At 45.4% G+C, this 14,807-nt stretch overlaps 1 protein-coding gene across 1 annotated transcript in view; it reads right to left on the reverse strand.

The window, feature by feature from the left end:
* Nucleotides 1-14,807, reverse strand: part of NDST4 (N-deacetylase and N-sulfotransferase 4) — a 196,328-nt gene that overhangs the window by 158,342 nt on the left and 23,179 nt on the right. Inside the window, exons 2-3 of the mRNA XM_033133341.1 lie at nt 11,109-11,227; nt 5,547-6,755 (exon numbers count right to left, since the gene is read on the reverse strand). Coding sequence (XP_032989232.1) covers nt 5,547-6,524 — 978 coding nt within the window. The 5' untranslated portion in view covers nt 6,525-6,755; nt 11,109-11,227. The remainder of the gene's footprint in view (nt 1-5,546; nt 6,756-11,108; nt 11,228-14,807) is intronic.

Raw genomic sequence — 14,807 nt, forward strand, 5'->3', positions numbered from 1 at the left:
TGCTGGCACGTTCCTTCGTTATTCATGGGTTAGATCATTTCATCTCCACAGCGACCTGTTGAGTATGTACTATTATCAGGTCTCATGCCACCAATGACGGAAGTGTGACACTTAATTAAGTAACTTGTACAAGATTATAGTTAATGAGTAGAGCCGGGATTCAGTCCTTTCCTCAAAACTTACATTTTCAAGTATGATTTTCACCTACCAAAGAAAACAGTATTTTTTCCACCCAAATCAAGTTTCCTTCAACAAAACACAGACTCAGGCCCAGGAAACAAGCAACTTGTGTGTAGCAGGTCAGGTCTGTCTGAGGCGGGGTTCTAAGCGGGGAGGGGGTATGAAAGGTGGGGGGACTTCTTTCGTCACCTGGGTTCTGTGCCAAGGAAAGGCCTGTGCTTCTGTTTTGCAAAGAAAGACTAACGAGCCCTAAAAAAGAGGATTTCAGATCTTTTTTGCTTCTGTTGCTGCTTTTGAAAAATCAGCTACCAGTCAGACAATTTCCCCCCCAGGAGGATAATTGGTCTTGTGTTATTTTGTGTCATTATCATGTATCGAGGTAGGGATTCATTTTTGGTTTATTCTGCCAGAGATTTCTCAAGGAAGTGCTCTGAATTGGAGTATTGTTGTCATGCATTGATTTTGAAAATGTCACAGCTATTATTCTTTGAATATGGTGTCTCTATTATTTTTCTTCTGGAGGTTTGATTAGATTCACCAGTGAAAATTAGGATTGCCAGATTATATGGAAATACCACACCGCAACATGGAATTACGTTCTGGTCCCAGAGACAAAGCCAAGTCCCTGGGACACAGAGAGATTAGGAGTAAAACCGTGCAAAAGGATTTAGCAGGTAACACTGCTAAGGAGGAAGGATAATATTAAACTAAAGCAAATCCTAGTTAAAAAAAAAAAAAAGCATTTCAGGTGTGATGTGTCACTTCATAATGATAAACGTTTTCTCAGGGAGATACAGGAATTCTCATGATCATTTATTTCAGAACAAAGGCAGCTAGTTTTGGTTTTGTTTTCCTTTTCTCTTTGGTGAGTCTCTAGATGCGAATCCCTGATGAGGTATCTTTTGGTGATTATCGTAACAACAAGTGGGTGGCCCTTGCTGAAGAGGCTCATTGTAACCTGAGCCAGTTGACCGGCCGATTAATCAGTCACGGTTTATGGCATTACAGAGAACGGAACACTATACAAGAGCGATCAGGACTCATCCTGGGGGCATCAGGCCTGGGCCCAGACACGGGGCTCTCACAGGGACGAGTACCCCACCTCCAGGAGGCCTGGCCAGCCTGCTTGCTTCTTCCAGAACAGTGTCCACGCTCCCAGGGAGCCCCTTGCCACATGTCAAGGGGCAGAATGGAGCTCGTGGACTTGACCTGTGCGCTTTCCTGCGTGAAGAAGGTGTTGCTGTCGGCTCGGGATTATCCTCTGCTGGAACCCAGCCAGAGCCAGCGCTCTTGCTAGCGTTGGATCCATTGCTATTCAGCCCGTTTTGAGTGGAAGTGAATTCAGGGAGTATCTAATCTTAAAATCTAATTTGGATACAAAAAGCTTCACAACTATTCTGAGCAGAAAATCCTCAGTTGATCACGGGCCTTGCTTTAAAATATGTTTTTAGAAAGAAGTGATAATAATTGACCGATACCCAGAAAACAGGTTTAAAGAAAAACACACCTCAAAACCCTTCTTTCTAACAAAAAATTGAAATGTTCTCAATGAACCCCATCAAGAAAATGAACACATAAAAGCTAAATGAAATTCTCTCAGTAGAATAAAATTTCTGGGCACAATGACTAAAGACAAGGCGTTAGCTTCCTCCTTCTCTTGATACTTTTTACCCCGGCACATCACTCCACATTCCAGGAATATTTGTGGCAGAGCCATTCGGTGCTTCTCAAGGGCATGTTCGCAAGGGTCACACAGAGGCTTTTGTGAACTAGCGAGTCATGAATACGAAGTAAAGGAGATTCAACGCCGGATCCCAGATGGAGGACGGCCGGTCCTGCCTGAACAGCACTGTTCCCAGCGGGCTTCCCCTGACTTTTATTTCTCCAGGACGGTCAGTGCTCACTGAGCTTCAGGCTTTCCTCCTTGTAAGCCATGAAGGGCTGTGGGGATGGCTACAATCCTGGTACATGAAACAATTCCTCTGGGGAAACTAGCTTCTTGTGACCTTGGCTTTATTACACGATATCCAAAATGGTGCATTCAATGATCTGTTTTCCCTCTTTCGTGGTTAATTTCCTTTTAGTGATCATCACTAAGGTGGCAAATACTAAGCTTGATGATTTCTAAGTCTGCACTGCCACCTCTGAACAGTATCTGAAAATCTAGGTCTGCTTTTCCAGACGCCTACCTCCCGATGTCCCGTGTGAACTCATTAGGCCCGAAACCAAACTCCAAATCTTCTCAGCACCTTGTCCTCTAGCAGATTCTACCCAGGCTGGAACCCGCGATGCCACCACGTCCCCATCCTTTTCTCTGCCTGTCCACTGAGTGTGTGCCCGCCTCCCGTCACGCCCCCTTCTGCACAGGCTCTCCCCCACCCTCTCCCTCATCCAGGGCTCCCCACAATGCGAAGACTGGTTGGACTAGGGTGGTGTTACACACCCGCAAGCTGAGGACTAGAGAGGTTAACAAACAGGCCCAAGGTTAACCAGTGAATGCTGGTGCCAAGTCTCCAGCCCAAACGCAAACTGTCGTTTCCCAGAAGCCGCTGAGCCTCTGAAGACAGAGAGTCTAGGTCTGGTCTTTGCTCTGTCGCTTATCAGCTAGATGAGTATCTTGCTATTGTTCAACCTCATTTTACTTGTTCAGAAAATGTACAAATCTCCTCTTGGTGTTGTTGTGGGTGTTAAAAGACATACTGCCTGTGGAAAATCAGCATGGTGCTTAGTGTATTTAGCATATTAATATGCTAAATAAAGACTACTTCAAAGCCACATAATAATTACTATGCCTGCATTGTGACGTAGGTTCTTTAACAGGCCTCCTGGAAAACACCTCCGTGGCTCAAACAATGCATTTTTCTTCAACCCCAGCTCTGATCATTCCAATTCCTGGAACAGCGATCGTTCTTATGTCCACAGTCACTGTCTTCAGGATTTAGTCCCACTGCTATTTCTTGTTTCCTTTACCATCCAGGCAACCTGCCATCCCCCAGATGCCCGCATACCCCGGCAGCATGCCAGCTGGGCCGGCGCCCTGGCCGAGAACACACCTCCCCGTGCTGACCAGCTCGTGTCCTGTCCAGCCGCACAGGACACTCCCATGCTGCCTGCTCCAAGAAACCTCCCCAGGGCCTAGAGGAAGCAGTGCTGTCGCCCGTTCTTCGTCCCCGCTGTCCACAGTGAGTCTGTCATAGCACAGGAGCATTCTGCCTCCTAACGCAAAGATGACTCTATCCCGCCCATCCGACTGAAATAAAAAACTGAGTACTTTGCATATCTGTGCAAACTGTGATGACGGATGACGTACGGAGGCCACAGCTGAGCAACAAATGATGGGGGCCATCGAATTAAAGTACGTCAACATATAAGAAATAAATGTTTTCTGTTAAATGATGACCCGTAAGGGACAGCACTGGCTTCCGTCTCATATACCAGTGTGGGACGACATGTCACACTCCCAGAAAAGGAATGTGAGGGTGAAGAACAGCATCCAGAACTTTCTATGCACAATTTCAGATTCTTTTCCACAAAATCATATTTATCCAAAAAGAGAGAGTCAAAGCAGAAACCAAATGCCAAAGATGGCAACTAGAAGTTTCAAAGTTGAAAAATGGTATTTCCTATGAACCTGTCCGTAACCCGAGAGGGTCAAGCCCCAGTTCCAGTCAAGTTCCTGATATTCTTTGGTTAATATTTTTGAGGGAGAGCCAGGAACACCACCCAAAGGGGTGACAAGAGTATTTTCCTCAAAGTGACTGTGTGCGTGTGTGTAAAGGCACACGCACACACGCACATTCTTTCTCTCCCTGACACTGCTCCAGCCTTTGTTAATTTCAGTATTCTATTATTCTGTGTGGGGTTATGTCACTTAGGAAGTCATCAGTGACCTCTGAACACTGTATGATTACTGATGAATCGGTATTTGTTCTTCTGCTCAGAGAAAGCGAAATAGCTGGATTTGAGCAGGGCAGTTTTGCTAGTTAGAAAGAACTCTTTGGTCATATAACCTGTTAGGTGAACACGAGGAAATCCCTTCCTTTAGGCTTCAGCGTAGACTCATTAAGACAATCTGGTGAAGCACATGATCTCTTTTTAGGTTAATGATTTTGAGATGAAAATAAACTAAACTCTGTATTAATTAAAAGGAACAGTACATATAAAATATAAGGAGAAAAAAAACAGAAAAGTCTAGCTAGATCTCAAGAGGGTCCCTGGATCCCTTCACAGCAGTGTCTGAAGTGAAATGCTTGGGTCCCAGTCAAGTGACACTTCACTCGGGGCTCAGTACAAACAGTTCTCTGGTTCACATGAACCTTGAAGCTTTTCTAAAAGTGAACTTATTTTACTGGTTTTAATCACATTTTATGATCGTGCGATAGGTCTTAGGATGGGAAGAAAAGCTGTTGTTTTGAAGTAGTACCAAGATTTCATCTTGGGAGGATAAAAAGCTTACTAGCAAGAAAAGATGACATGATCTTAACAGTTTAGTTCCTTTATAATTCCAAGTAGTGTCCTATTATTTTTACAAATTTATCTTTGCTAACATTATTTATCCACAGAATGAATTCAGTTATATATAGGGGAAGACAGGCACAAGTGAGAATGTTAAATCAAGATGAAAAGAAGGGGGGCTTATTCTCAGAATTGTTACCTGCCTACACTGGTGCAATGCATTTGGCTTTGTCTTTATCTAACCGCAGACATGGGGTGCATTTGTCACACAGTCAATCTGATCATAACCTAGAGGCTTTACCAGAACCACTGCTGCCTTACCCCAAACAACAGGACACATGCAGCCCTGAGATCATGATGGACAGCTTTCTGAGGTCCAGTCCCCCACCCATTCCCCATAAAACCGTCTTCCTGTGTGTGTGTGTGTGTGTGTGTGTGTGTGTGTTCACAGGGCACGAGCATTTCCTACCAGCAAACACTCTACTGCCTGAGGTTACAGGACGGTCTCCCGCTGGCCATCTTGAGTTGCGGTCGCCTCTGTCAGACCCAACAGGGCAGGGATGCCAGTCCAGGGGTCCAGTTCTGGGGCGGTGTTAGCCCCCTGCCACCAGCCCCCATGCCACGTGCCAGCAGAGGGCCACCTGCGATGGGTTCTGGTGGGACCGGCCCGGCCTGAGCGGGGGAGGAGGGGACCCTCAAACAGCCTGAGGACGGTTTAGTTCCACCCGGAGGCATCGGTGTGAGGAATGGTGAAACCCTCGTCCAAGAGGTTGTTTGACTGCCTATTTTAGTTCAAACCTACCGCCTCTTAACACTTTGAGTAATGGGGATTCTAAAATATTCAAAACTGCACTTTCTCAGCCCCACCCAGTCAGTGACTACACCGTGTGGGCTTCTTCACGTGTCCTTACCTTCACGTCCTTGACGTTCATCCGGGTCCCCTCCTTCCCCACGAAGATGTCGTCGATGTCCACGAGGACATACCTGTCCAAGGACAAGGTCAGCCGGTCCCCCGACAGGAAGGACACGGCGTCCAGGAAGATGAGCTTGTGCAGCCAGAAGCTCAGGCTGTTGCCGAACAGCACGCGCTGGATGCCGTCGTGCAGCCCGCGGTCGTGGATGACCGTGGCGTGGAGCGGCTGGCGGGCCAGGGCCGGCGGGGCGTCGCCGGCCTGCAGCGCGGCCAGCAGCACGGGCTGGTAGGTGGAGTGGTTGGACTGGAACACGGTCCAGTCGGCGCCGGGCAGCGGGCCGGGCTGCAGGCGGGGCGCCCGCGTGACGCGCAGCAGCGGCGAGCGCGGGTTCACCTGGCAGTCGGCCAGCGCCAGGTTGGTGAGCAGCGTGAGCGGGAGGCCGGCGAGCCGCGCGCGGGGGGCGCTGTTCTCCGTGGCGCGGTGGAAGCCGATGAGGCCCACGCCGTACTCCACGCAGTACTTCTCCAGCAGCTCGCGGTGCCACGCGTCCATGCTGGCGTACTTGAGGATGTTCTCGTAGATGACTAAGATGTACTTCCCGCGCCCGCTGTCCGTGAGCGGCGGCACGTCCCCCTTGCCGGGGGCGATGACCATGTGGTACCGGAAGCGGCTGGACTCCAAGGTGGCGGCGATGTCCTGGCCGAGCTGGGAGTACTGGCTCTCCACGAACAGCAGGACCGTGGGGTCCGTCTTGGACGGGGCCATGGGCTGGACGGTCCTCAGCTCGCCGGGCCCGAACGGCAGCAACTTGAGGTCCGCGCACTCGGCTCGCGCCGTGCTTTCCACGAGCGCCACCTCCTGCTTGGAGCCCGAGTAGAGGAAGTAGGCGGACACGACGATGCTCGCCAGGCAGAAGGTCGCCAGCAGCACGACCAGCGTCCGGAAACTTCTCCGGAGCCTCCCCACGAGATGCATGGTGTCCAGGCCCTTGGAAAGTCCCTTTCCCTAAAGTGCCATCGGGAAGACAGTAGGAGATGCTGCAGCTACCACTTCCCGGACGTTCATGTAACCATCGCAAACCATGTACGGCGCGTGGTGGGATCACAGCGCGTGACAGCGGCAGGGCCACCGGCCAGGGCGGCAGAAGCCGAGGAGACCCCGAATGTGTCCGAGAGCAAGACGGCGGCGGAGTCCTTCGGGCATCGTCTGAAATGGGGAGAAAAGCGATGACTGAGACAGAAACGGAAATGTGTGCGTGTGTGTATGCTGACTGATAGGGAACGTACATATCAAAGATGTTTGAGTGTAGTTAATGCTAAAATACTAACAGCCTAGTTTTTACTACTTAGGGTACAGAATTAATAGATTGCTTTCTTGTCCTCAAGAACACAGAATGCTATCGATATTGTGAAAACGCACACATGTATATTTATATATATATAAAATATACATACATACACGTGTATATAAAGTATATATTCCTATATAATTATATATGTATAGCATATGTTACATATATGTATAATTTTCCAGACAAGTCACCTAAGAAAAAGAGGTAAGAAGGAAAGCTTTCGTGTAAAATGTTAGTTGGCATGGAGAGTGTTTGTCCCTGCCTGGAAACATGTTCTACGTGTCGAATTAGAAAGCCAGGTGCTTGCGTGGAGGCTGGCCAGCCCCGCTGCGGGACGTTTCTATCTGAAGTGTACAGTGGTCAGAGGTTTTCCTCTCAGTGACATCCTTTCTGAAGTCACGGGGGACACTTGGCCCTCTCCCGCATAACAGCCCGAGCAGACAGGATGTTTCCTCTCCATTCTGAGAAGGACAGTGAGGGCGACGCCGAGGGAGGGAGGGCAAAATGGACCGACGGTCCTCGGACCCCTCTCGTGAGAAGGGGCCGGGAAGCCTGACACAACAGAAGCCTCAGTGCTTTTCTCAAAGCGCGTCCCTAACCCGGCCTGCGCCTGTAGTCCTGGTTACAGCTGAGTTTCTGTATTAATTCTTAGGCAACAACCAAATGTTCCCGTTCCCTGTGACTCTTTTTAGTTTAAAAGAAAAAGAAGGTAGGGAGCCCTAAAAAGCAATCTTTGCCAAACTGCTTCAGCACCAACACACATGGCTTTCCATTATTAGATGCTTTTCTGTGTATGGATGAGAGTGATGTTCAGTGAATTCTTTCTATACAAATTTTCTTCACTCCCCCCAAGACTGTGCTAGACTGCGGATGGAATTTTTCATTTCCCAGTCTGCCACGCTCGTGTCCCTAGGGAAGCAACCAAAAAGTTCACACTTTCAACCTGGGATACACACACACCTACTGTATTAGAGAATCAAATTTTCACGTCTTATGATACAAGAGCTGTGCATTCTAGCACACTGTAAATATTTTGTTTCTGTATTTACTTTGTTCATTTTGAGGAATCCGAGTAATTAATGGCTATTAGTTAACAGACTATTAGATTAAATGATTAAACATTATAATATTATGTCACTGCTTTCATTTTATATTTTTTCATGTTCCGAGATACATTTTTCTTAGTTAGTAATTTAAATAAAATTCAACAATAAGTTGAAATGTTTGTTTATGTCTTAGGGTTTTGAAAAGATGTCTTTAAAACAACCTCAGAAGTCCTCAATTTGAAAATTTTCAATATCTGCAAAACATTTCAATTCTTCAGATTCCAAATACATACACATAAATAGACCTGAATTTTTCCTTTAACAAATGAACCAATTTAAAAAATCTCCCCAGTGGTTTCACACTCACTTTAAAGGAAAAATAACTCCCATGTGAGGGACTTATTAATACTCTTTTATCAATTATAATTCTTTAAGAGAATTATTTGCTCTCCAAAAACCTTTTAAGTGTTTCAAGATCCATTTCCCTTTAAACAGACTGAATTGTCTTTTACTAAAAAGTAATGAAACACAGCAATAAAAGGCTTTGGTTTGTATAAAATATATAAATCAATTATGCTGTACCCTCTACTTGTCTGTATGTCTGACAACATTTATGAAGTAAAATTTTAAAATGCAAATTAAATTAAATGATAAACTCACAAATGTAATAGATATTGAAAGAGATTTGAAACATGTCAAGGGAGATTATCCAGTCCTGTATTCTAACCATTGCTAACCTTTTCCTCGCTCATGTATTTGATTTAAACATCCATTTAAGCAAACATGGAACCGGCCCCACCCCAACCCACCCTGCAGTGCACCACAAGAACAGAAATATATTTACTCCACATATTTTGGAGGTTTGTTTAGTACTTTAAAAATAAATTTAATCAGGAATTTGAAAAGAAACTAAGTGTATTACAAGCTAATACTTTATTAAATCCTTATCTAGTCTGACATAAAAAATGTGACTTATTTGTCAGTTTTGCATATTAGAACAACTTATCCTAATATGCTACAGTGAAAAAGAAATTTAAAAAAAAGCATGTGGGACTAGAATCTGTCAACCAAAAGAATAAAATTTAAATGTGACATTTACTTAACGTTAATATGTTCAGAGTTAGAAGAATGATAGACACATATTATTACCATTGTAGATATGTGGGCTAGAGTGTGTGTGTAAGTGTGTGTGTGTGTGTGTGTGTGTAATGCAAGGAGTTATCCTTTCCATTCAATCCTCCAACTTCTCCTTCCCTAACAAAATTTAGCCAGTGAGTGTGAGGAAGTCTGGAAAACAAAACATACTCGGCCAAGGGTGTTTACTTGGGTTTGTGTCTGAGAGAAGAGATGGTCTGGCATTGCCTGCGATTTGTCTGACTCTCTGATTTAACTATATCTGCCCCGCTTCCTGGCACAGTGCTCTAAACCCTGTGATTTCCTCAGTGATCAGAGCATTGGGAGCGTATTCTGTGCTAATAGCTGGTCTGTGACCCCGTACCTGATACAGGTCCTCAATTCCTGGTGATTTCCTGGGTCACAGCAGCGTTTCTGTTCCAAGGAGGCTACACTTGCTGTGCTCCCGAGTGGGGCTACTCATCAGAAAGGTGATGACAAGCTTAGAAGCTTGGAGGTGTCAGCCCCACCCCCACCCTATGGGAAGGAGAGAGGGAGTGGAAATTGAGTTCCTGAGGGTCCTGTCTACATAAGGAAGCCTCCATAAAAAGCCCCAAAGTACGGGGTTTGGAGAGCTTCCAGGTCGGTGACCCACATCCCAGGAGGGTCACACACCTCCACTCCATGGGGACAGAAGCCCCCTCACTCGGGACCCTCCCAGACTCCGCCCTGTACTTCTTCATCTGGCTGTTGAGCTGCACCCTTTGTCATACAACAAACTGCTAAACATAGGGTAGAGTTTCCCTGAGTTCTGTGGGCTGTTCTAGCAAAGCATGGAATCCAAGGTGAGGTCACAGGGAATCTCCAAGTGGAAGCAAAGCCGGACAGACTTGTGGGGAGCTGGGGACCTATACTTGTGATTGGCGTCTGAAGACGGGGCCACTCCCCTGGGACTGTGCCCTGGACCTCTGAGGTCAGAATTGGATTGAACTGTGGGATGCACAGCTGTGTCAGAGCATTGCCTGGCATTTGAAAAGAACCCCACATCTGGGGTCAAAAATGTAGAGTGTGGGAGTAGTGTGAGAAACAGGACGGAAGGTAGAGGAGAAACAGGATGGAAAGTGGGTTTTCTATCAAAAATCCAGACTGTGTCCCTTCCAAAAAAAAAAAAAAAAAGAACATCAAGGCAGAGGGTAGGACACCGACTTAAGAAGCTTGGAAAGGTCAAATAAGGAAACTGAGATATCTGTAAACAGACACATGTTAAATGAACCACATACAATTAAGGATGGCAGTGAAGACATTAAAATGCTGCCCCCAAAGTCTAAAGATACGTGCTGCGTGTTCTTTTTTCTTTCTTTTAGTGTCAGGTATATGTGCCGTGTGTTTTTAAGGAATGGAGCTCCGGGGCTAACACTTCCACTTGACCCCCATCCAATGTGCCGGGCAGGGCGGGCCTAAGCCGCTCAGCAAAACCTCCCTGAGCTCCTGTCCACTGTGATGGCCCTTCTTTAGGGAACCAGGGAGAAAGGTGGGCCAGAGGAAGGCATCTGGGTGAACTGGCGCTTCCTGAGCCCATCCCGAGCAAGGCAATGAGGCTTTGACCTGATCCGGACAGCCTGCCTACCAAGTGTCCTGAAAGTCTGCTGTGAGCATTTGGGAGGATAGAGCCACTACTTTGTGTGACAGCCTGTCCCAAATGTGGGCTGCGTGACCTCTGTGCAGACAATGGCTTCTTTCCTAGGTGCTGCCTCCCTCGTCCTCACTCTCCTTTTCTTTTTCTTCCAAGTGTGGCTCAAACCCTTATCAGCAGTGGGATACCTGTCATCCAGAATCCTTCATTCTCTCTAAGATTGGATAATGCAAGGTCATTATGGTTTTGCATGCCTGCTTTAAAATCATGCTTTGACTTATTTCCAGAATGTTTTTATAGAGTCTCTAAAACACAGCCTGCAGAGCTCATTCAGCATGGATTCTCAGTCCCCGTGGATGGGCAGCGATCTCTGGAAACAGTGGAGAAGTCAGTACCACAGGCACTAGTGTACTTACTGGATTTTTCTGGAAAGGAGGAAATTCAGAAGTAAGCTGGGGCTAGAGTCACAGGGAACGCATGCGCGGTTGTCTGTGTCTCGACCTGTTCAGATCACCAGACGCTGGCTGAAGTTCAGCTGAAATTGAAAAGAAGAATAACGGTAACATTTCCCCAGCACGTATGAGTGTCTGCTGTTTGCCAGTCACTGTGTGACGGCCGTTGCCTTCATCGTCCTGCTGAGTCGTTATCAGTCTATTTTTAAAATGAGGCCATTGAGTTTGAGAGGGTTTGAGAAAGATTGTGATTCCACGCCTAGTGATTTGCGGTGTGAGGGTTCCGTGCTCCGCATCTGCGCGGGTGAGAAAAACCAAGGATGGAATTAGATGAAACCCCAAGTTCAGCCGTGAGCATAATTAAATGATGTAACTCACATTATCAGCAAGTGTGATTTAAATTTAAAAAATTCAGATATTCAAAGTTAGAAATAGCTACCAAAAATGCAGAAACAATCCTAGAGGTGAACTGGATTAGCTGGAAAGAATATGTATTGTGAATTGGGATGACCTAAGTACTTGAAATATTTCCACCAGCTCTGTCTTTTCATGATACCTGGTGAGGGCGGGGCTGGGAATAGGGGCATATTTCATCAAGTGCCTTGTTTCCACCTGCTTCATGAGTTTTTTCTTTGCTTTTAAGGATATTTCAAAGAGTTAGCTCTTATTTCATACTAATAGAACAGTGTTTTTTTAAATCAAATGTTGTATTATGTAAACATTTAACCACTTATTCCTGTACAGTGATGACACTCAGGCTCTCTTGGGGAAAATTCCAAAATTTATAAACATCTTTTGAGAGAGATGTACTTTTTCCTCAAAGCATAGGTTGCTAACACATAAATGAAAATGAAAGAGATCAGAATAGAAATTCTGATGTGCTTCATGTCGTGTAAGGACCTGGAGTGTTGGGAAACTTGTGTTTGGGGTGTGTGTGTGTGTGTGTGTGTGTGTGAGTGTGTGTGCATTCCTTTGTGTTTCTGGGTCCAGTGTAAGAAGATTTCCTGTTCTTATCGGATCATGGTCAGAGTATTAGAGGGACACTCCTCACCAGGGCACAGCTTATTACAATGGTTTAACCCGGAATTGTAAGTATCACATAGGCTTCAGCTAAAACGAGTGCAATCTCTTCTGATGCTGAGTGGTTTCTGGAAGAATCTATTATTGATTCAACAGAAGGTGAGACTAAGAATTGGTTGATATCATATGGTTTTGTCCCCAGAAGCTCCTTTCCCATTCCAGGCCACAAAATATTGTGATTTTCCTTTTGGCGACAACCATACCTACATATATAACTTTTCTCAACGTGAAGGTACAAAGTCATGAGTATTTGTTATATTTAATCAAAATCCAAGTGGTATGCTTTATGATAGTCTGAAATATGATCTTTTCTACTCGTTAAAGAACTGGTTTATTCTTACCTCTCATACACTCCTATTTTCTTGATTTCAGTCACATGCTATAAGTATATCGTGGTCCCCAAACTGTGTGTTTTTATCAGTACAACCTCCTAAAAGGCTCATTTCACACAAAACAGCACCACTGCTGCCCCCACGTTACACTGTCACAGAACACGCCAGGAGGTGTGCAGCTGAGCATCGGGGCACTCACACTTCAGGACACTCTGAAGAGGGCACTCAGGACGGGGAGAAGAAACGGCAGGGATTTGTTTTATCTCCGTTTCCCGGGGACACGCACTTACTGCCTGCTTACACTGTCCTAGGTCTTGTTTTCTAAAGCAGAACAACAACAGCATTTATCAAAAGGAGGAGTATGTAATTATAAGTGCGAGTACCTATATTTATCTTATTAGAAAACCATGGGGACTCTGGGAAGGAAAATGCTGACAGGGCACGTGCCCTGCCTGATCACGGGACATTCTAGAGTCAGTCACAGAAGTGTTATCTGTGACCATGTGGAGAGGGCCAGTGAGCATTGCAGAGAACTCTATTTATTTCCATTCTCAAGATTTCATCACCCAGTGTTACCCTCAACACTACTAAAGTGATGATATCTCCAGAATGTATGGCCCAGAATTAAATAGCATTAAACAGCTTTGGAATTCCTGGATCTGTCCTAAGCATTTAGAAAATCCAGGCAATTGCCTTAGGACATGGGGTGAATTTGGGTAGATCTGTGACGTGTCTCGTTTTCGTCTCGATTTGGGGGTAATATTTACAATGGGACGCTCAAAATCGAGCTAGGACCAAACAGGCTGTCTAAAGTTCGGTTCCATTTTGGAAATAGTCCTATTTTCTCCCTTAGGTGAGAAGCAAAGGCATTCATTGTTAACACAGATGTACGAATCCTCACGCTCTTCTTTCTTCTCTTCCTTTACTATCTATTTCCTGTTCCTCTCCAGAAAGCCTTTCTTCCTCCTCCCTCTTTCCCTTCCTCTTGACAGTAGAAGGTTTCAACGTTACTGATTGAAAGCTGTACTGATGGATTTCATGTGAGAGTGTGGGCATTAACCAGACAATGTATGTAACGTCGTTTGCATTTCCTATCTCCACTTTGTTTTCTCTCCGTATAAACAGTTTACAAGGAAGCTACCAAAGGTGACCGAGGACAATATCATGGCAGGCTCCCTGGTTTAGATACATAATCTCCCCCTTATCTGAGGGGGCACATTCCAAGACCCCCAGTGGATGCCTGCCCCTGCGGATGGTCCTGGACGTACTGATGTTTTCCCATCACACACACCTATGATCAAGTTGATTTCCTATATCGGGCGTTTACATGGACAGAAGAGTCCTCCCTACCTCGGCAATCTCAGTGCACGATTTTTTCCCTTCCTTATAGGTGGAGAACTTCCACCTTTGCACATAAGGGAAGCACCTTCTGGCTTCTCTTCGGCACATCTGATTGGCAGTATCACTACTGCTGTGCTTTGGGGGACGCAAGCATCGCCGTCCCTCACAGTCTATCTGATCACCTGATAACCGAGACGGCTACTAGGTGACCAGCTGGTGGCGGTGGAGACAGAGTGGGGGTGCTGACAAAAGGGCGATGCACATGGGATGCAGAGGGACCGCACGAGGTCCCATCACGTCACTCACAGCAGCGCACATTTTAAGTGAATAAATTGCTTATTTCTGGAATTTTCCATTTAATATTTTCAGTCTGCCACTGACCATGGTTACCACGGGTAAATGAAACCCTAGGACGTGAAACCGTGGATAAGGAGGGCTACTGTAATCTTAAAAATTTTCTCTCAACTGCAGGCTCCATTTTTGTCAATTGTCTCATCAACCAAGGTTATGTGAAAAATGTTTTAAAAAGCTAACACTGCTACTTTCTTCTTAACAAAAATTATGTATACTTCATACACTTGAAATCTATATAATTTTACTAACCACTGTCACACTGGTAAGTTTAATAAAGATATATATGTGTGTGTGTGTGTGTGTATTTCTCACTATGAAAACATGAAATAATTTGAAAACCCAGCAAAAATAAAATGACAATTGCTTAACAAAAACCTCTCATGTATTTCTTTCAAGACCTCTCTTTCTATGTACTTTGTTTTTATATAGTTGTGGTTACACACCAAACATAATTTCTATTCTACCTTTTAACTCAAAAATGTAACATAACCAGTTAGAATAAAAGGCAAACGTGATTAAGAAATCCTTCTTATTTATATCCACTGTTGTTTTTTCA

The sequence above is a fragment of the Rhinolophus ferrumequinum genome, chromosome 18 (genome assembly GCF_004115265.2).
Source record: "Rhinolophus ferrumequinum isolate MPI-CBG mRhiFer1 chromosome 18, mRhiFer1_v1.p, whole genome shotgun sequence".
Lineage (NCBI taxonomy): Eukaryota > Metazoa > Chordata > Mammalia > Chiroptera > Rhinolophidae > Rhinolophus > Rhinolophus ferrumequinum.